This window comes from Diabrotica virgifera, chromosome 4 (assembly GCF_917563875.1).
Source record: "Diabrotica virgifera virgifera chromosome 4, PGI_DIABVI_V3a".
Taxonomy (NCBI): Eukaryota; Metazoa; Arthropoda; class Insecta; order Coleoptera; family Chrysomelidae; genus Diabrotica; species Diabrotica virgifera.
The window spans coordinates 247,402,082-247,422,733 of record NC_065446.1 but is presented as its reverse complement, the minus strand read 5'-3'; the positions used below and the strand labels follow the sequence as shown (position 1 = coordinate 247,422,733).

The 20,652-nt window shown below is 32.4% G+C and overlaps 2 protein-coding genes across 2 annotated transcripts in view; both read left to right on the top strand.

Moving 5' to 3' along the window:
• LOC114334265 (UBX domain-containing protein 4) overlaps nucleotides 1–2,638 on the top strand; it is a 48,746-nt gene extending 46,108 nt beyond the window's left edge. The window contains exon 6 of the mRNA XM_050649949.1: nucleotides 2,339–2,638. Coding sequence (XP_050505906.1) covers nucleotides 2,339–2,486 — 148 coding nt within the window. The 3' untranslated portion in view covers nucleotides 2,487–2,638. The remainder of the gene's footprint in view (nucleotides 1–2,338) is intronic.
• Nucleotides 2,639–8,831: 6,193 nt separating this feature from the next.
• Nucleotides 8,832–20,652, top strand: part of LOC114334274 (uncharacterized) — a 28,220-nt gene continuing 16,399 nt past the window's right edge. Inside the window, exons 1-3 of the mRNA XM_028284319.2 lie at nucleotides 8,832–8,891; nucleotides 12,381–12,562; nucleotides 14,758–14,897. Coding sequence (XP_028140120.2) covers nucleotides 12,390–12,562; nucleotides 14,758–14,897 — 313 coding nt within the window. The 5' untranslated portion in view covers nucleotides 8,832–8,891; nucleotides 12,381–12,389. The remainder of the gene's footprint in view (nucleotides 8,892–12,380; nucleotides 12,563–14,757; nucleotides 14,898–20,652) is intronic.

The following is a 20,652-nucleotide window of genomic DNA, read 5'->3' as shown; positions in this document are numbered from 1 at the left end:
ATGGGGGTGCATTATACAAATTTGTAAATAGCACCAGTACATGGGTAATCGCTGAAAGTCTTTTTACTCTAGCATAAACGGTTCAGGTGGTATAAAAAGAGGTTTTTTAAAATGTAACACCCTGTAATTAAAAAAGGGCAATTACCCTTAAGTGAAACCTATACCAAAAAATCAGTCAATTATTTGTGAATAATTGCCGCACGATTTCTTCTTAATTTCCGTTACAGTTAGGGAAAAACATATTTTTTTTTCAAAACATTTTTTTTTTAAACTTGTCAACTTTAAGCCGCCACCCCCGCTAAACGGTGGATGATAGAGAGATAATGTCGGAAATAAATCGTAGAAAATATAGTCCTCTTCATATTTCTATAAAAGAAATTTTTTGTAAAAGTTACAGGGAGGGCTACGTTCCGCAAAAACCACAAATTACCCCCTTTAAAGGGGTGAAAAGGGAGGTTCCGGGGCGAAATTTTTTCAGAAAAAGTTAGTCTTATAATAAGCACCCCTTGATATACCAGAAAAAAATAAAACCGGACTTGTGTCGATTTTGCAAGGTTCAACCTTTGTTTCCTACACTATATACACTATTTTCAAAGGTCTTTTTTCAGTAGTGACATAGTGTTGTATTTTTTTCCTCTGACTTTCTAGTTTTATTTCTGTTTCTTCCGCTATTTTATCTACTTCGTTTTGTAATTGTTGTAGATAACTCCGTCACTTCATATTTCTCTAATTTGTTTTTTATTTAGTTTGTCATTTTTTATTTTCTTCTCTATTTTATTCTTGCTGTGCTTTCATTATTTTATTTTCTTCTTGATGGACTTTCATCATCATTATTAATTTTTCTAACATGGCTGTTTCTTGTTTTAACTCAAATCAACTCAGGTAAAGTTTTGTCATTATCAGACCCTTTTTCAAAAACTACTTCTTTTAATATACTTAATAGAATAGTCTCCCGTTTTATACCGCTAAAGCGGCTTTAGGATTATAGCAGGGTAGTCTGCTATCTCTAGGGCCTACGGTATACAAGGAAGGTAACAGGGCCAGTCTGATACTGATATGAAAAGCATTGGTTAGTTTATCGTACAACGGAACGGGTCGACATCGGGGACGTGCGCCGTCTATTGTCATACTGCACGTGCCAGTCCACGTCCCGTCGTAAGATAAATTGGGCTTAATTTATAATAAATTTTGTGGAAGTATCAAAAACAAATTTTTTCCGTATTTTATTGTTATAGACAAGGCGAAAACGGCGGGTTCGTTGGGAATAATATTCCCATGAGATTTTTTTGCATAATCACATTTGTGAGACACCCCAGAAGAAGGTCGCCCTCGCGAAAAGTGGTCCAAATTTTTTTTAACAATTTTTTTTAATCAAATTGCATAAATCAATATTTTTGGCCCGGATAAATTTTTTTGGGTTTTTTGGACCATTCTGGACAAAAAAGGTCTCTTGTATTTTCTCTAAAGTTGATCGTTTTCGAGTTATAAGCAATTTAAAATTTGAAAATGGCCATTTTCAAGGCTTAATAACTCGGTTGAAAGTTATTATTATGAAAGTCAGAAAGTGACTAAATCAAAGTTTAAAGCCCCCCCTACAAGATCCTGAAGAAATTTTTGTCATTATTTTATTACTAAGCTGTTATTTCTAATAATATTGAGCGCCATGCACGTGTTAGGCGGCCGTAAATGCTGAGTGCGAGAGAGATGCCATTCCGGCAGTCCACATTTACAGCCGCGTCAATACGATCTAACCGCTCATTGTGATTAATTAAAAATAACAGCTAAGTAATAAATTAATGACACAGATTTCTTCAGAATCATGTAGCGGGGGCTTTAAACTTTGATTTAGTCACTTTCTCACTTTCATAATAATAACTTTTAACCGAGTTATTAAGACTTGAAAATAGACATTTTCGCGTTTTTCAAATTTTAAATTGCTTATAACTCGAAAACGATCAACTTTAGAAAAAAAATATAACAGACCTTTTTTGTCCAGAATGGTTCAAAAAACCTAAAAAAAATTTGTCCGAGCCAAAAATATTGATTTTTGCAATTTGATTAAAAAAAAATATTAAAAAAAATTTGGACCACTTTTCGCGTGGGCGACTTCTTGAACCTTATTCTGGGGTGTCACACGAATGTGATTATGCAAAAAAATCTCATGGGAATATTTTTCCCAACGAACCCGCCGTTTTCGCCTTGTCTATTAGAAAAAATGAATTTCCATCAAGTACTGGTCTAATCATCCATCAATTATACACAGATCACTTTAATCATTGTGGTTTTTACAAGTTTTGTTTTGTTGTCGGTTATATTTTTACATATCATTTTTTTTTAGTTCTAGTACTGGTACTACTAAGCGTAAAGGAGCTAATGATGGAACAACAGTCATTAGACGTCAAGGGAACGTTCACAGACTTAGTGACAGAAAAGACGACGACGAAGATAATAACACTTGGAATGGAAATTCTACTCAGCAAATGTGAAGCACCTAATTTTTTGCATATTGAATTTGTTTTAAGAATTGTTTAACTATTGAATATGCTGGCATACTGATTTATAAGTTTTAATAAATGTTAATACTATTTTATTCTTTCTTGCTGTAAAATATATTACTTAATAAAATATTTTTAATTAATTCTTATTTTTTGTTTATCTGTCTAACTTTGTCCAACTAAAAACGATTGCTTTTTAGGTTAAAGGTTGAAGTTTAAACTTCTTTGGTGGCGGAGAATTTTCGTGTTTCCAATTCATCAATGAACTGGATAGTTCAAAATAATGTCACCAATATTCGTCTCCATCAAAAATAAATCGCAAAATAAATATTCGTCGCCATCAATTATTGACGAAAGAAAGTCATTACCCTTTTGCTTGTGTTACGTGAGATGTTGCAAAGATAAACCCATTCGCAAGCTTTTTTGGTAACTCCGAAAACCTGACAAAAGTTGGGTGATAAGTGATAACTGTACAACTGTATATATTTGAATAAGATTCTCTTCGAGATAACTCTTATCATTAAGAGTTGTTACTCTATCTGCGATAGAAGCAAAACCGACAACAGTGACATAAAAAAATATACTGCCACTATCGCCACTATATATTATTTAGTAGTAGTATTCATTTAACTTAAGAAAACTAATGAAAAGGAAAAGGGGGAGTATCAGGAACAAATAATCAGAGATATAGAAGAAAAAAAAGGAAGAACAGACAAGCAAGACAGTTCTCCAAAGGAGTTTTAGAGATCAAGACCGGGTACCAAGCAAGAACAGGAAACTTCCTTCAAAACCACAGCGGGCGACTTATTCCTGATGACAAGGAAATCCTAAAAACCTGGAAGGAATACTTCTATCAACTGTTAAACGACCAACCTAGCAGAAATACATCAAACATAGAAGTATATACAGCTGAAATATACAGACGACCAATATCTGACATACGAAGAAGTAACCCAGGCAATTAAAAAACTTAAAAATAATAAGGCAATAGCGATGGTATACCTGCAGAGTGCTTAAAACATGGAGCTACACAAGCTAATTCAAGACATTTGGCGAGAAGAAAGAAGAAACAATGCCAGATGAATGGAATGAAGGGGATATTGTACCAATCCACAAAAAAGGAAACTATATGGTCGAAGCGAAGATTGGTGGGATATGCGCATTTTATTAATGAAATTCGATATTTTTAAGACATTCCAGAAGCCGCTACAGATAAAATGTTTTAACAACCCATTAATAATTCAGAATTAGTCGACGGATATTAGTACAGTTAAAATAATTAAAACGATAAGTGAACGAAATGAGTGAAATTTAAAGATTTTTCTACTTCAATGACAAAAAAAGCAAGCTCATTAGCAGAACCCAATTAAAAATTATTTTGCACATCATATTTGAAACATTATTTGGTTGAAAAATTTCATTTTTGTTGGCAAAAAAATATATTTGTCTGGACTAAATTACAGTTTACAGTTCTGTTTATCTTAAAAGGGCTATGTTACTATCAACATTTACACAGTGTTGCCAAACTGAATTTTGTTATTTTGAGTGTAAATTTCCCCAGCGATCTCCGAGGGTACAATACATATTAACTATTGGGGTTTCTAAATTCCACCTACAAAGTCCTTGCAAACATCTTGCTAGAGAGAACCAAAACATATACACAGAAGAAATCGTTGGGGATTATCAATGCGGATTTAGACCGGGCCATTCTACTATTGGCCAGATATTCACAATAAAACAGATAATGGAAAAATACTGGGAGTTTGATCGTGAACTTCATCAGATGTTCATAGATTTTAAACAAGCATTTGATAAAGTATGCAGGTTTAGACTGTGGACATGATACAAAGATTAAGGTTATCAATTATCAAATCTACTGATAAAACAATGGACAATGGAATGGAAACCATCTATTAAAAAAACAAATAAACAGGTTGTTAAATAAATCGAAAATTTCCAGCAACATAAAATATACAGGGTGTATCGAAAAGATTGGTCATAAATTATACCACAGATTCTGGGGTCAAAAATAGGTTGATTGAACCTTACTTACCTATATACAATAGTGCACACAAAAAAGTTACAGCCCTTTGAAGTTACAAAATGAAAATCGATTTTTTTTTCATATATCGAAAACTCTTAAAGATTTTTTATTGAAAATGGACAAGTGGCATTCTTATGGCAGCAACATCTTACAAAAAAATTAAAGTGAAATTTGTGCACCCCATAAAAATTTTATGGGGGTTTTGTTCCCTTAAACCCCCCCCCCCCCAAACTTTTGTGTACGTTCGAATTAAATTAATATTGTATTACCATTAGTTAAAAACAATGTTTTTAAAACTTTTTTGCCTCTACTTTTTCGTGCCTCTACTGTACTTTTTCGATAAGCTAGTGTTTATCGAGATATTTTGAATATTTGTCGAATCCACCACATATTTGTATATGGTTAAAGCACGATTATAGAGACCTGTTAATAATCTGAAAATTTATTTATAATTTACATTTTTATGTATATTTTGAAAAAGAAGCCACATCTGGATAAAAGGTGACTTATCAAAAAAAAAGTCTAAGAGACAAAAAAGGTTTAAAAAGACTGTGTTAAACTAATGGTATCACAATAATAGTTTAATTGGAACGTACACAAACATTTGGGGGGTTTAAAGGAGCAAAACCCACAGAAAATGTTTATGTAAATATATTAAAAAAGAAGCCGCATCTCGATAAAAACTGGCTTATCGCAAAAATACTACGAGACAAAAAAGTTTTAAAAACGTTGTGTTTAACTAATGGTACCACAATAATGAATTAATTGGGACGTACACAAAAGTTTGGGAGGTTTAAGGGAACAAAACCCCCATAAAATTTTTATGGGGTGGACAAATTTCACTATAATTTTGTTTTAAGATGTTTCTGACATAAGAATCATACATGTCCGTTTTCAGTAAAAAATCTCTAATAGTTTTCGATATATTGAAAAAAATCGATTTTCATTTTGTAACTTCAAAGGGCTGTAACTTTTTTTATGAGCACATTTGTACTAAGGTAAGTTAGGTTCAATCGAACTATTTTTGACCCCAGAATGTGCAGTATAATTTATGACCAATCTTTTCGGGACACCCTGTATAATAATAAGAAAAAAATAAGGTTATGAAGTAAATTCTTTTTCTCCTTCTGAAGTTGCCGCAAACGTGTCACACACCTAGAACAACACCTAGGGTCGTGACAGACAACTACAGAGTCGGCCAGAAAACCCAAATCGGCCAGGGCGTAAATAAGTTTAGCATTATAACGTTTTTAAGTCGTTGCGATTGTTGAAAAAACTGAACTGTGATATGTAGTTGTTACAATGGTAATAAATTAGTTGCCCGTATAACTAAAGGTATTACTTAACGTTGTAACATCGTAATGTCAGTCGGGGTAGGGGACGTTGGCCGAAACAACTGAAAATGCTCTCGGGCAACGTTATATTCAGTGCATTTGTTTGTACTGACAACCAATGCGTCGAAAAATTGCTACTTGGGCAGCGATGCAGGAACTAGGCTTTCCAAAAAAACTAATCACTTCGATACGGATGTGTATGGAACGGTTACGATGTAAGATGAGAGTTGGACAACCATAATCGGAGACATTTGAAATAAACAATGGGGAGATGCACTTTCTCTTCAACTTGGCTCTGGAACACACAATCAGAAGTGCCAGAATCGAAAAACCGACTACAGTATATTTCGTCGAGAAGGATCAAACTTACTGTTGCCATTTGCAGACGATATCGATCTAAAAGGAAACAGCAGATTAAGGATGAAGGAGACTTTTGTGAAGCAGAGAAGATGGGGCTCCTAATCAATGAAAGTAAAATGAAATACATACAGTGCTCTGAAGTAAGTGTTACCTCCTCTTAATAACTTATTTAATTCTAGCACATAAGCAAAACGCTCGGACAGGTCGATTTTTAAAATAATCATAATCATAGTATATTTTAGCATCAATGTTTCGAACTTTACGCGATCCCTCTTCAGGTGACAGGCAAAACTTTAATTTTTTTAAATGGGAAAATAGATCATGTGATAGCTCATTTAGAAGCGTTTGAAATACTGATTACAAAAATGTATAATACTTTAATCCTCTTTCAGAGCGTAGGCGCAAAATTTCGATCGAAATGTTTTTAAACGCATTAATTTTTTTCTAATTCTGAGAAAACTAATAAGTATTTTTTAAAAATTAAACGCAGAATAAAAGACTACATTATTACCGAGGACTGAAAGTCCCTTAGAATAAACAAAAATTTCTTTTGAATGATATATTTGAAATTAAAAATTCGACTAAATTTTCTTTTTTTTCACCTCTGTGACTTATTAAAATAATCATTATAGAAGTTCTCAGGGACTTTTTTGAGCCTCGATAATACTGTAATATTTCATTCTGCGTTTAAATATTTCAAAAATACTTATTAGTTTTCTTAGGATTCGAAAAAAATGAATACATTTCAAAATAATTCGACCGAAATTTTGCGCCGTCTCAAAAAGGAAAAAAGTATTATACATTTTTGTAATCAGTCTTTCAAAAGCTTTTAAATGAGGTGTCACATGATGTACTTTCCCATTTAAAAAAATCAAAGTTATCACTGTCACCTGAAGAGGGACCGCAAAAAGCTCGAAACATTGATGCAATAATATACTATGATTATTTTAAAAATTGACCTGTCCGAATATATAATAACCAAAGCAGAGACAGGATCGGTCATAACATTATCACCATAGATGACCTTAACTTTGAGCGGTTTATACCTAACAAACAATAACGTATCACAAGAAATAATATGATACAAGCCGGCAACGTCCTACTATGCCCTTTTATGGCTATTATGTCCTATTATGGCTTGAACTAACGTTACCAATTTCCTTGGTATGTATACCAAATTTTTGCGTAACTATACCTATTTTATCTCTATGTATGTTATCATGGGCTTGTGGAAAATCTACAAATATTTGGTAGATATTTATGTCGTGCTCCCAGGCTTTAGCTAATATTTGTTTCACGTTAGTCAATAATAGTAGACCGTCCTGGTGTGAATCCGGCCTGGTATTCTCCTAGAATTTGTTCTGTGAAGTGGCTTAATCTTCGGTTTATGATCCACGTAAACGGAGTCCGGACAAATAATCCCCGGACAAAAAATCCCGGACAAATAATCCCCACAAATTTTTTTGGACAAAATATCCCCACAAAAAATCCCGGACAAAAAATCCCCAAGAAATATTTGCTGCCGAATAGTTATTTAAAAAATTTCCCGAAATTTTAACAAATCTCGAATTCCAATTCCATGCTGAAAACTTCAAATTTTACATGACAAAAGGGTGTGAGTTTTTTCAAAAATCGTGGAAGATATGGGGAATGGGCTAAGGCCCCGTTTTCATGACAGGCGCTTAACGCGCGTTTTGATGACGCGCGATTACTACTACATACATTTTACTGAAGACCGTTCACATGCTAACGCGCGTTTTAGGTCATTAAGACGCGCGTTGGCATGTGAACGATCTTAAGTAAAATGTATGTAGTTGTAATTGCGCGTTAATCGCCTGTCATAAAAACGGGGCCTTAACTCATTCCCCATATTTTCCACGATTTTTGAAAAAACTCACACTTTTTATCATGTATAAACAAATAAAGTTAACAAAAATATAATACAAATTAAGTTTTCAGCATGGAATTTCAATTCGAAATTTGTTAAAATTTCAGGAAAATTTTTAGAGCACTATTCGACAGCAAATATTTCTTGGTGATTTTTTGTGCGGGATTTTTTGTGGGGATATTTTGTCCAAAAAAAATTGTGGGGATTATTTGTCCGGGATTTTTTGTGGGGATTTTTTGTCCGGAGATTTTTTGTCCTGGGATTTTTTGTCCGGAGATTTTTTGTCCGAGGATTTTTTGTCCGGGGATTTTTTGTCCAGGGATAATTTGTGGGGATTTTTTGTCCGGGTATTATTTGTACTAGCTTCACGTAAACACCTTATAACTCACACAGAGTAAGGATATGCCTCGATAATTTTCTTTTATTTTCTCTGGGTCATCTTAATTATATTCAGCATTGTTTCATTTACCCAGGTGTCTGACATTTAGCGAATTTCAGTATTTATACCATTATCTTGTCCGCAGTATCCGGAGAGCTAATCTCCGGTCATTTTAAATATATATTGTTTGTTTTTAATTTGTACTAATCGACTTCCAACTCAAAAATTAACGAAATTGTAGGCATTTCAACTTATGATTTGATGGTGCATTTATGTCACGCAAGCTGCATGCAACAAATCCTTATTGGTAGGTATATATTTGCGCGTAATACCACAAATCAAACGTACCTACTGTTTTTGCTGGTTTTGTGCAAAGTTGTGTTAATAGAAGGTAATTTTGTGATATTATAATAAACTCCTCTAAACAGTGTAAATGTAATAGATAATATGTTTTAATAATACGTATACATATTTACTTTGTATAATACCCCTGGAACGAAGCCGAAAATGCGCTTAAAATATCGAAAAATTACTGGCCACTATTTATCAACTGTAATATCTGGGGGAAATCAATAGAAAAGGCGTACTATCTTATGGGAAATGAAATTTTTTCTGCGTCATGGTTTGTTTTATTACCATTTAAATAAAAAGCAACTTTTTACATTCATTTCAATATTGTGAGAAAACTTACGCACTGCAGAAGGAAACGTTCAAGAGAACTGTTTTGAAAATACTTGTTCTTTAAAATGAGATTTTCTATATTAAAAAATGTTGATAAACAAAAAAGTTATTATTTGTTTTGTTAATGCGGTGTCAATATTTAAAAGGACTTTTTTTTCTCAATATCTTCGTACTGCCAAAAATTTTCATTTACATTTACTGTACAGGGTGAGGCAGATAAAAGTCCTATTAGAAATATCTCAAGAGCTAAAGGCTACAGAATCATGAAAATTGGAATGAAGGGATTTTGAAGAGTGATCTATTTAATGAAAATATTTTCATTGATTTGCTACTTCCGGTTATAACGGAAGTGGCTTATAACTTCGCTTTTTTAAATGGAACACCCATTTTTGGGTCCAACATTGTTGGATTCTCCTCGATGTCTTGCTTCTTAAAATATGAGGTTTCGTAATGTTATTCAGGGTAGTTTAACAGATAATTACGTTTTTTTTCTTAATTTCGTAGCAACCTTCACACTCTGTAGAATTGTAGTAGTTTGACATCAAAAACTCTATTTATGTTCAAATGATTTTTAATATATTATAGTCTACTATTGTTAAAAATTGTTAGTATAGCTAAATGTTGAATTTTACTATACAGGGTTGGTCGAAATTTGGAAAGAGTGTTTTTTGAGTTTTCTTAAATGGAACACCCTATATTTTAGTACTATATTGAAATGATGTATTATGCTACTTTTTTAATTCTTAAACATTCCCTATACCTAACTGCTTTAATTTGTGAGTTATTGGTGATTCAAGCCAAACATTAATTTCAACAAAACATACGTGAAATTTTATTAGGTTGGCCGTGAAAATATTCAATCACAAATAATTTTTCGGAAATAAATACATATTAATCTAGACTGATACTTAAAATTAGCAATAATGGTTGAGCTATTAAAATAACTACGTAGTTACGATTGTTGGTACAATTAATAATTAAGCACAAATAGAAGAAGCTAGGTATAGGGAATGCTTAAGAAATCAAAGAGTACCATAAAATATCATTTCATTACAATACTAAAATATAGGGTGTTCCATTTAAGAAAACTCAGAAAATACTCATTCCGAGTTTCGACCAACCCTGTATACTACAATTAAAAAATTAGCTACCTATACTAACAATTTTTAGCAATAGTAAACTATACTAAAAACATTTAAAAATAAACAGAGTTTTTGATGTCAAACTACTACAATTCTACAGGGTGTAAATGTTGCTACCAAATTAAGAAAAAAACGTAATTATCTTTCAGACTACCCTGTATAATATTACAAAACCTCGTATTTTAAGAAAGTAGACATCGAGAAGAATCCAAAAATGTAAAAATCTACAGGATGTCCCATACAAGTTATAAGCAATTTCCGGTATAACCGGAAGTAGCAAATAGGTGAAAATATTTTCATTAAATAGATCACTCTTCAAAACCCCTTCATTCCAATTTTCATAATTCTGTTGTCTTTAGTTCTCGATATATTTCTAATAGTCCAGTTATCTGCCTCACCCTATATATTTCAATAATTATAAACAATTGAAAAAAATCTTACTTATGAGTATAATTTTATATTTTTAAATGATTCGTTTTCTGGGGTGTATCTAATATTTTTCCATTTTTTTTGTAGAAAACCTCTCGTATTCTCTTCTTTATTTTTCTGTTTTCAGCATCTTGCATGACTACTTGGAATATTCCTTTTCTTGATGTAGCTTTTATTCTTCCAGTGTGTGCAGATAGGTTTAAAATTATGGAATAGGTACATTCATTTTTTCGAGAATAGACCTCTTCGGAAAAAAATCCCGAGACAGGACGATTTTTATTTTTAAATTATGATTTTTGACATATGTATATCATACTAGTGACGTCATCCATCTGGGAGCGATGACCTAATCGATAATTTTTTAAATGGGAATAGGGGCCCAGCTAACAGTGTTCGTATATATTACGTCAAACAAACGTCAACATTTTGGGAGAAGTTACGTCAAAAATTACGTCAAATTTTACCTAAAATATACGTATAAAAGTCACAGCGATGTTACGTAACAGTTTAACGTTATTTCTACGTAACCTTTTCAACGTCACAAAAATGTCACTTTCTAGTTGAATTTTCGGTATGGTATAAATAATATATAAAAAGGACTTAAAATTATTGTGTAAATAAAACCACATACATAATGCTGACATATTTATTAAATATTTGAAGTAAACATTTATTATATATTTGACTTTTATGTGAGAGGAAGATACAAAATTATTAATAGCTACTTTATAATATAATACATAAACATACCATTAAAGTAATCTTCATTCTTAAAGTGTAAACTGCAAACTTTGATATAAGGACTAGACTCTTATCCCATTTTTAGAAGATATTTCCATACATTTCGTTTTTCAACTAAACTGCCATTGAATATAATTCTATCTTGTTTATTCTTTTTAGGGAAAGAATGAAACGATAAATTACTATTACGCTTTATCCAAGAATCACATTGAGGCACACAACAATAATAACTTGATTTTTTTGCCATATGCCCTGAAAAATTATTTTTTGTTTTCTTTAGTTAGGGTGTTCTTCCATATCACTCCATGGAGTGCTTTCGTGGCTTGTTTTCTCCGTACTATTTTCATTTCTATATCTTTCATACAAGTGCCATCTCGGTTTATCATTTACCCTAAATACTTAAAAGTCTTACAAATCTTAATAGTGTCTTCTAAACTTACGTTTTAATCAACAACGAATCTGTAATCAATTACTTTCGACTAGATTAAATTGGTTTAGACTAGGCTAAACTAGTTTATCCTGATATAAAAACATACACTTTAGGATAAACTAGTTTGGCCTGAAGTGTGCGTCTTTATATCAGGATAAACTAGTTTGACCTAGGCCAAACTAGTTTGGCCTGAAGTGTGTGTATTTATATCAGGATAAACTAGTTTGGCCTACGCGAGATAGGACAAACTAGTTTAGCCTAGGCCATACTAGTTTATCCTAACGCGCTTAGGACAAACTAGTTTGGCCTAGGCCAAACTAGTTTGTCCTGAAATCGGGTTTGTCCGGTAACATATATACTCATTTATTGGTATGTAAAGAAAAGTTCTTCTGATTTTTTTATAATGAAATTTAAATTGTATTTAGTAATTTCAGAAAAATATTATTTATTTTCTTAGAAAAGGAAAATGTCTATGCCATCTTGGATAACGAGGGAAACCTTCCAGAAGGTCCTAGCGAGTTATTTTAAAGCCAATACGGTTGATGTTGTATCCTTTACGTCCAAAGGCGCTTGCGGAGCAGGTGAAAACTACACCAGTGATATATTTAGAACTACTATTACATTTAGAAAAAATAGAGGGTAAGTTTTTAGATTATATAGTATGTATACTGTTACAAAACTGTCTTGACTTTTCTATGATCTTTTAGGCACTAATGTTTAATTTTAGTTGACTTTATTTATTTTTAATAACTTACAACTAAACAAATGAAAAACACTGAATTTATATCTTTTATTTTACAAACTACGATATGTAATTTATTTATTAATACAAATCTACTAATTTATCTAATTACAAATTCAAAAATACCGCGCCCGTTACATATCAAAGTACACCGACGGTTTCAAATTCACCACTAAACTCTAATTCTAAAAATGTCTGTTTATATGGTTACATACAATTATTAGTCTACTGATTTCCAGAAACATCGAAAGGTAAATATTATTTACAGAGCAATAAAAAAAGGTTTATCGATGGCTTCCTAGGTATGCCGATTATAAACAAGTTTCTCTAGCCCACAGAAAGGGTCTCAGACAGTTCGCCGCCAGAAGCTTCTGGAATTGACAGGGCCGGCCTGGGACCATGACAATACAATGTGTAGGGTACTTTGGTGACATGGTAATAGCCACAAAAAGCTCTTAGAATAGGTAGTTACTGATGACTCTGATAAAAGACACGAAACTTAGAGGACTAAATAAATGAAGGAAAAACGAAGTATGTGCTAATCCCAAGGAAAAATTGTAACATCTCTCTCTATTCCCTTCCCTCTTTATGGAGTATTGAGCGCTCTTGAGTTTCTTAGCCAAAAGTGAACAATGGCTGATTGGCAGGATCAGAGCATCCTCTTCTGTGTAATTCTTTCGAAATTTCCGCTACAAGTCTTTTCCATTCCTTTCTATTTCTCCCTTTCTGTTTGACTTCTCTCCATCTCAGGCCAATTCTTTCATGATCTCTTGTTATAGTTCTTTTCCAGCTATTATAGGGTCTTCTTCTTCTTCTTCTTCTTCTTCTTCTTCCGCCTGGTTGGTATTCGAGTGCCTGTCTGATTATATTATTTTGGTCGTTCCTTAGAGCATGCCCAATCCATTTCCATTTCCTTGTAACATAGATAATATAAAAATCATATATGTAATCTAATGTCGTAGAGAGATTTAAATATATAGGTGTAGGTACCAATAGACAGCTAAAACGACAGCAACGCAGAGATAACTGAGAGAGTAAGCCGGTCAATAGAGCATATTGGAAATACCAAAAGCTACTAAATGACAAACAGATCAATAAGAAAACCAAAAAGAAAATATAGAAATCAGCAATTAGACCTGTCATAACCTTCGCAGTAGGGACAACATGTCTGACTGATATAGACGAAAATACGCTTAAGAATAATAAAAAGGAAGATCTTCAGAACGTTTATTGGACCTAAAAAATCCAATACGGAAAGTTTAGAAGATTATTTAACAATTTCACGAGATAAATATATAAACTGTGGGAGCACGCCAAATAGAATTCTATTTTAGTGACGTCACGTTGCCTAGCAACCGTCGATTCTCCCATTATGAAATTCTATTTTGTGACGTCAGCAAAATAAGATTCTATTTGGCGTGCTCTGGGCCCTGTTTATAACTATATAAATGAAGAAGATATAAGAAGATATATTCAGTCAGACCTCAGATCTATTCTTCTTCTTCTTCATGTGCCTTGTCTATTGCGGACGTTGGCTATCATCATAGCAATTTTAATTTTGTTTGCGGCGTTTCTGAATACCTCGATCGATGTTAGTCCAAACCATTGGCGTAAGTTTTGAAGCCATGAGTGTCTTCTTCTTCCGGGTCCGCGTTTGCTTTCTATTTTACCCTGTATTATCCGTTGGAGTATATGATATTTATCATGTCTCATAATATGACCGAGGTATTCAAGTTTCCGTTCAGACCTATAAAGGCTCAAAAATTGAAATGGCTCGGGCTCGAGAACAAAATAAATTAATAAAGAATATAGATTAAAGTGGAAACTTACAAATACAACACCTAGAGGGAGACAAAAGTACCTAATTACGTGTTCTACAAGAGGGCGAGTAGTAGAAGGTTTTCTTTTTGAATATTTTCACATAGTTATATTTTCTAAAAAAAAAATTTGAAACTTCCTTTTACTTTTTTTTATATTATGCTATACAGCCAATCGCAGCTAACTGAGAAATTTCTCGTAGTGATATATAAATAGTAAACGTAGAACGTTTTTCTTTGTTTGTTTTTTACATTTATTTACCAACAATTTTTAGGGATGTTGAACTACTGTCAGTAATAGTAAAATGTAATAGTGCCGATGGATCAAAACGAACTTTAGCAGAAGTTTGGAACTTGTTTGATAAAGAAGTTGAAATGTATAAAACTACGCTGCCTGTAATTCACAGTTTATTAAGTAAGTAGTACGTTACGTTAGTAGGATATTCTTAACTCATAATGAATTTATTAATTGAGGAGGTTTCAAGCAAAACCGAATAAATTCACTTTTTACGAAAATTTCGTTAGTGGCCAATTTCGGTTAATTTTTTAAAATTACGCCATATACAGGGTGTCCAGAAACTCTACCGACAAACGAAGACAGGAGATTCCTCAGATAATTTTAAGATAATTTAACCCAATTCACCTAGTCCGAAAATGCTTCCTAAGGAAGCTAGAGCTCTTTGAAGATGGCGTCATGTAATTAGTTTTTCTTAAATACCTCCAGAACACTTCTATTTAGAAAAGCGAAAATTGGTATACATATTTACTTTCCAGAAATGAATCGATTTCATCCCTTGCGAATTTCAAGTACAGGCCATAGGCGTCCGTTTTGGGTAGGGCAACGGTTATTTTATCGCCTAACTTTTTTGTCTTTAATTTTTAAGCATTTTTGACTCTGAATTATTTAATTCTGAGTTATTCTAGTACTAAAAGGTACTCTTAGTTTAAGTCGATAGGATACATCGTTTTCTAGAAAAATCGATTTGAAAATTTTTCGTTCCTTGAATTTAAAAAAAAAAGATTAAAAAAAAACTATTTAGAAAGATGAAAACTGGTACATTTATTTATATTCCAGAGATTAATCGATTTCATTAATGGCGAATTTACAGTACCGGTCATAGGCGTCCGTTTTGGGTAGGTCAACACTTCTTTTATAGCATACCTTTATTGTCTTTAATTTTTAAGTATTTTTGACACTAGATTATTCAATTATAAGATATTCGAGTACTAAAAGTTACTCTTGCTTTAAGTTGGTAAAATACATCGTTTTTTTTTTAATTTTTTTAACTTTTTTTTCAAATTCCCAAAACTAAAAACTTTCAAATCGATTTTTCTAGAAAACGGTGTATCCTATCGACCTAAAGTAAGAGTACCTTTTAGTACTAGAATACCTCACAATTTATTAATCCAGTATCAAAAATGCTTAAAAGTTGAAGACCAAAAAGTTATGCGATAAAATAACCGTTGCCCTACCCAAAACGTACGCCTATGACCGGTACTAGAAATTCGCAATGGATGGAATCGATTCATTTCAGGAAAGTAAATATGTATACCAATTTTAGTTTTTCTAAATAGAAGCGTTCTGGAGATATTTAAGAAAAACTAATTACATGGCGCCATCTTCAAAGAGCTCTAGCTCCCTTAGGAAGCATTTTCGGACTAGGTGAATTGGGTTAAATTATCATAAAATTATCTGAGGAATCTCCTGTCTTCGTTTGTCGGTAGAGTTTCTCGACACCCTGTATAAAAATAAATATGTGCAAAAACGAATAAATCCTACTGAATTTTAATGGTGACAACGGCGTAACCAGGATGACCCTAAGGGGGAGGGGGTTACAGCTACTGGAGGGTCGCTGAGGGGTATGGAATAGTAATGGTGTTAAGCGTATAAAGCTCACAGTAAATCACAATGGGGGGTTACAACCCCTAAACCACCCCCCTGGTTACGCCTATGAATGGTGGTGATATTAATGTTTTCATGCAAAACCGAATAAATCCACTTTTTGTTCAAAACCAAATAAACCCAAAAAAACGCATTTTTTACTTTATCTTCTTATGCAAATATTTCATTCGACCAATAGATGGTACTTGGGAGTTATTAGAGATGCGACGATGTAATATGGGTGGTCAGATATTTTGTAGTTGATTGATTCGCCTCTGCAAAATTACCTTAACAAGATTGTTGGAATATCAGACTTAAACAGAATCTGTTTGGAAAAGACACAGATTCAATAAACTAAAGAAATTAAAATTATTTCATGCTTTAAGCATTATCGATTTGAAGCCCAATATGATCTTAGGCGCGCAATTTACAAAAAGGGAAAGTCTTAAAATTTTTGCTATCCGAAGTCAACTTGCGAATTGCCATTCCACCAAAAAGTGTTCAACAACTTATGGAAAAACAATTTGGAAAGGAGTGGAAAAGTGACGAAACTTTTTTGTGGTACACGAATCTTTTATGTGAAAATAATAAAGTTGAACATACTAAGGAAGTACCTCAGAAAGAAGAAGGGCTAAGAAATGAGTTTCTAGAAGAAGAGTTTGCACTTTATTTTTAAATGCACTATTGGATGTGCACAGACCAACTCTGCCCATTGAACTGGCAAGTACCTAGTTTTTCTAGCAGGGAAGCATGTTGCCGTTTAAGCATGTACTAATTTAATCCTTGAACATCGACTGGTATTCACCATATTTTATTTGAATCTATCATGTAAACCATATATTATAATGTTACCACTCTAATTGGTGTGCTAGTTACTCAGCAGAATGCACTGAAGATGTTCTGAATTAGAACTAAAACGTTTTGCACGACTTTTTATGAAGTTTTTTAATAAACCATTTTATACCAGTATACAACTTAAAGTTCTTACTTCTGTATGCGTTTTTTAAACTATGGTATACAGCTAACTACTGGAATTTTTCCATTGATTTTACATAATTATTACTTTTTGCGTCCCAGAGAAATCCTATTTTTCCAAAAATCGTTTTTAGTGGATTTATTCGGTTTTGCTTTAAACCTCCTCAATTTAAGATAATATGCTTTAAATTTGTATTTTTTTTTAGAAATAGTACTATGTATTTCCTCTCGTTGCGCTTCTCTTGTATTTAATGCTGTTCGTTATTCCATCACTACTGCTCCATAACATTTCAGCATTTGCTATCCCATCGTTCATATGATGTTTTAACGTCATTTGTTGTCCTTCTGCATATGCTTTTTCTTTAGATAGACAATCCATATAATATATCTTTTTTATGTGTTTAGGGTCTATTAGTTCCATGACTCATTTAACCCTTAACTTGGCGCGCCTATAACCGCTGTAAGAAAAATGTTTTTGCTTACTGGATGTCATTTTTAGAGGGCTCCCTTATCAGAGTCAATTACAGTTTTTTTTCTATTTTAAGTTTTTTGACATTTTATTGACATTGTATCCCATAAGATACACTACTAGGCGTACCGTACATTACAATGTACCTCGCAAGACACATTGCCAGGAACACTATAAAACAAGTACTGATGCCCAATAGATACATTGCCAGGTTATTAAAAAAATACCTCCGTATCTAGAAAGATTCATTGCCAAGATATATATTTGTAGTTTGGGCCAATATATTAAATATTATTGGGCCATTGAATTAAAGCAAAATTATCAAAATTCCACAAAATATAATGAAAACAATAAACAAATCTACAATAAATTGTTCCGCTAAAAGTCTTTAGAATTTTCAAGACTTTTAGCGAAACATTTGTAGATTTGTTTAATGTTGTCATTTTATTTTGTGGAATTTTGTGTTACTTCAATTATGAATAGATGGCTTTTTGTGTAGGGGTTTCAACCATACACATAGTATTGTATCAATTAATATATAATCATGTACATTTATAAATTATAAATAAACTACAATGATGATCAAACATTTATTTTTAAAACTTAAATTCAAAACTTCAAATAAAACTTGAAACACTCAAAAAATAAAAGTAGAAAGTAATTATAAGTACAGTATTTCTCATGATCATCTTTCAGTGCGTCAGTTTTTCGATTTCTTTCTAACGCATTAAATTGTATGTGACAGAAAAAAAGGCACGTCGGAGATTACATTTCGTCAGTGACATTTTTATAACATTTATTCTAGTTATTCTAGTTGTCGATAGATGGCTATTTTTAATAGATAAAAAAATATTTTTTTTTAATTAGATAATAATATTACAAATATAATCTGTATAATTTATAAGACTAAACAAATCAAAGAAAATACCGTTTTATAAATGCAAGAAACACTTTTGATTTGTTTTTATTCCAAATTGAAAATAAAATGTGACAACTGTCAGATTTAACTAAAATGCCATGTTAGAATAAATGTCATAAATGTGTAATTATCACGGACTTACCCTTTTTCCTATCATTTGTTAAGCACTGAAAAATGATCATGAGAAATACTGTATAAAAATTACAAAATTTAGTTATTATGAAAATCATAAAAACAATTACGGGATTCCGTCAAACATAATCTCGCCCTACATTTTGTACAACTCATTGCTGTTTGCCCTTTGCAACAGTTTCGGCATCGTCCTTTGGTTGTAAAAGTTGGAAAGTGTCCGAAAAGATCTTTTCTGACATTTTCTTCAGGTATATTCCATAGAGTTAAATATTAGCATAGAGAGAGTGTCATTCAGAGCGAAGTGACGACACCATCTTTTTTATTTGGATTAGTGCTGTTTCACTCTTACGCATAGTAAAGCTGCTACAGTTGTCCTCCTCTTCCGTGCCTATATTCACAGTGAATGTCATTATAGATTCTCGCTACAATGTGTTAGAAGGAGATGCAGCAAACCAGTCCCTGAGATCTTGTCGTCAGGAAGCGCGGAAGGTAGGCTCCCTCTATGTTAATATATACCTCTATGGTATATTCTACGAATATATGACGTGACTACAAATCTTCTTTTTCGGTGTCATCGATAATGTCATCACGGCCAGATGGATGACGTCACTAGTATTATGCCAAAAAATCGTAATTTAAAAATAAAAATCGATCTGTTTCGGGAATTTCTATGTTTATTTAGATAACATCTAATGAATTTATGCGTTACTTTATAGACGCACTGTATATACCTAATATGTAAAAAATAGAATTCGATAATATGAAAACATACTGTAACATTTTTTTATACTAATACTTTCAAGAAATATTGACTGGACATACATATATGATTCATACATACAAGCTGGGACATACATACAAGCTTTTGGAGTAGATAAGAACATACGATAAATCATTACAAACATAATATACCAAATGTTTTTATCACTTTTCTGTTAATTCTCTAATGGGCAAAGTAGCTAATAAGAAACAGTTAGCATTTGTCCGTATACCGGGTGATGTATCCAAAAAGATACTCATTCAATTTTCATCAGTACCTGCCAATGTATATTCAAGGATACTATCTAAATTCCCGCTAACCTGGCAATGTATTTTCAGAGATACTACTTTTCAAAGTGATCTTATCTGTTTGTTTATAAACAAATCCTGAATATTATTTTATACGATTGTTTCTTGCAGGCCTAATTATCTAGAATTATAGTTTACCAATTCATATAATAACTTAAAACATTTAAAAAATGAATTTACTTTGCGAATGACACAAACTAACACCTTTTTTGGAAGCCATTTTTAGCACGCTTACATAAAACGCTCTCTCATTGGTGGAAATCTCTGTGTATGACATTCAAATTAATTTATTGGTTAGGGAATACTTTATAGAGAAGGTACGTTTAAAATCTCGCGGCAACTTTACGTATATATAGAGAAATTAATTATAATAAACAACGTATCCTGGAGTACACACCGCCAAGTTAAGGGTTAAAGTGCCATATTTTCTTTTGAAGATCATAAAATGCATGCTTTTAAAGAAATATCTTTAAAAAACCTTCCTAATAATCAATTTTATTCTTCTTGCAAGAGAATGTGTTTATATTTTCTTACTTTCTTTTATTGGTTATACGCTTGCTGTGTCTTTATAAATATGTATTTTCCGTCACTTCTGTGCAGAACAATGTAGTATTTCGCCTTGGAAAGATATAATACGAACTAATAAAAGAAAAATATAAAAAGCCTTTTTCTTCTTCTTCTTATGGTGCCTATCGCTTTGCATCCAAATATCATACAGTTTTTAT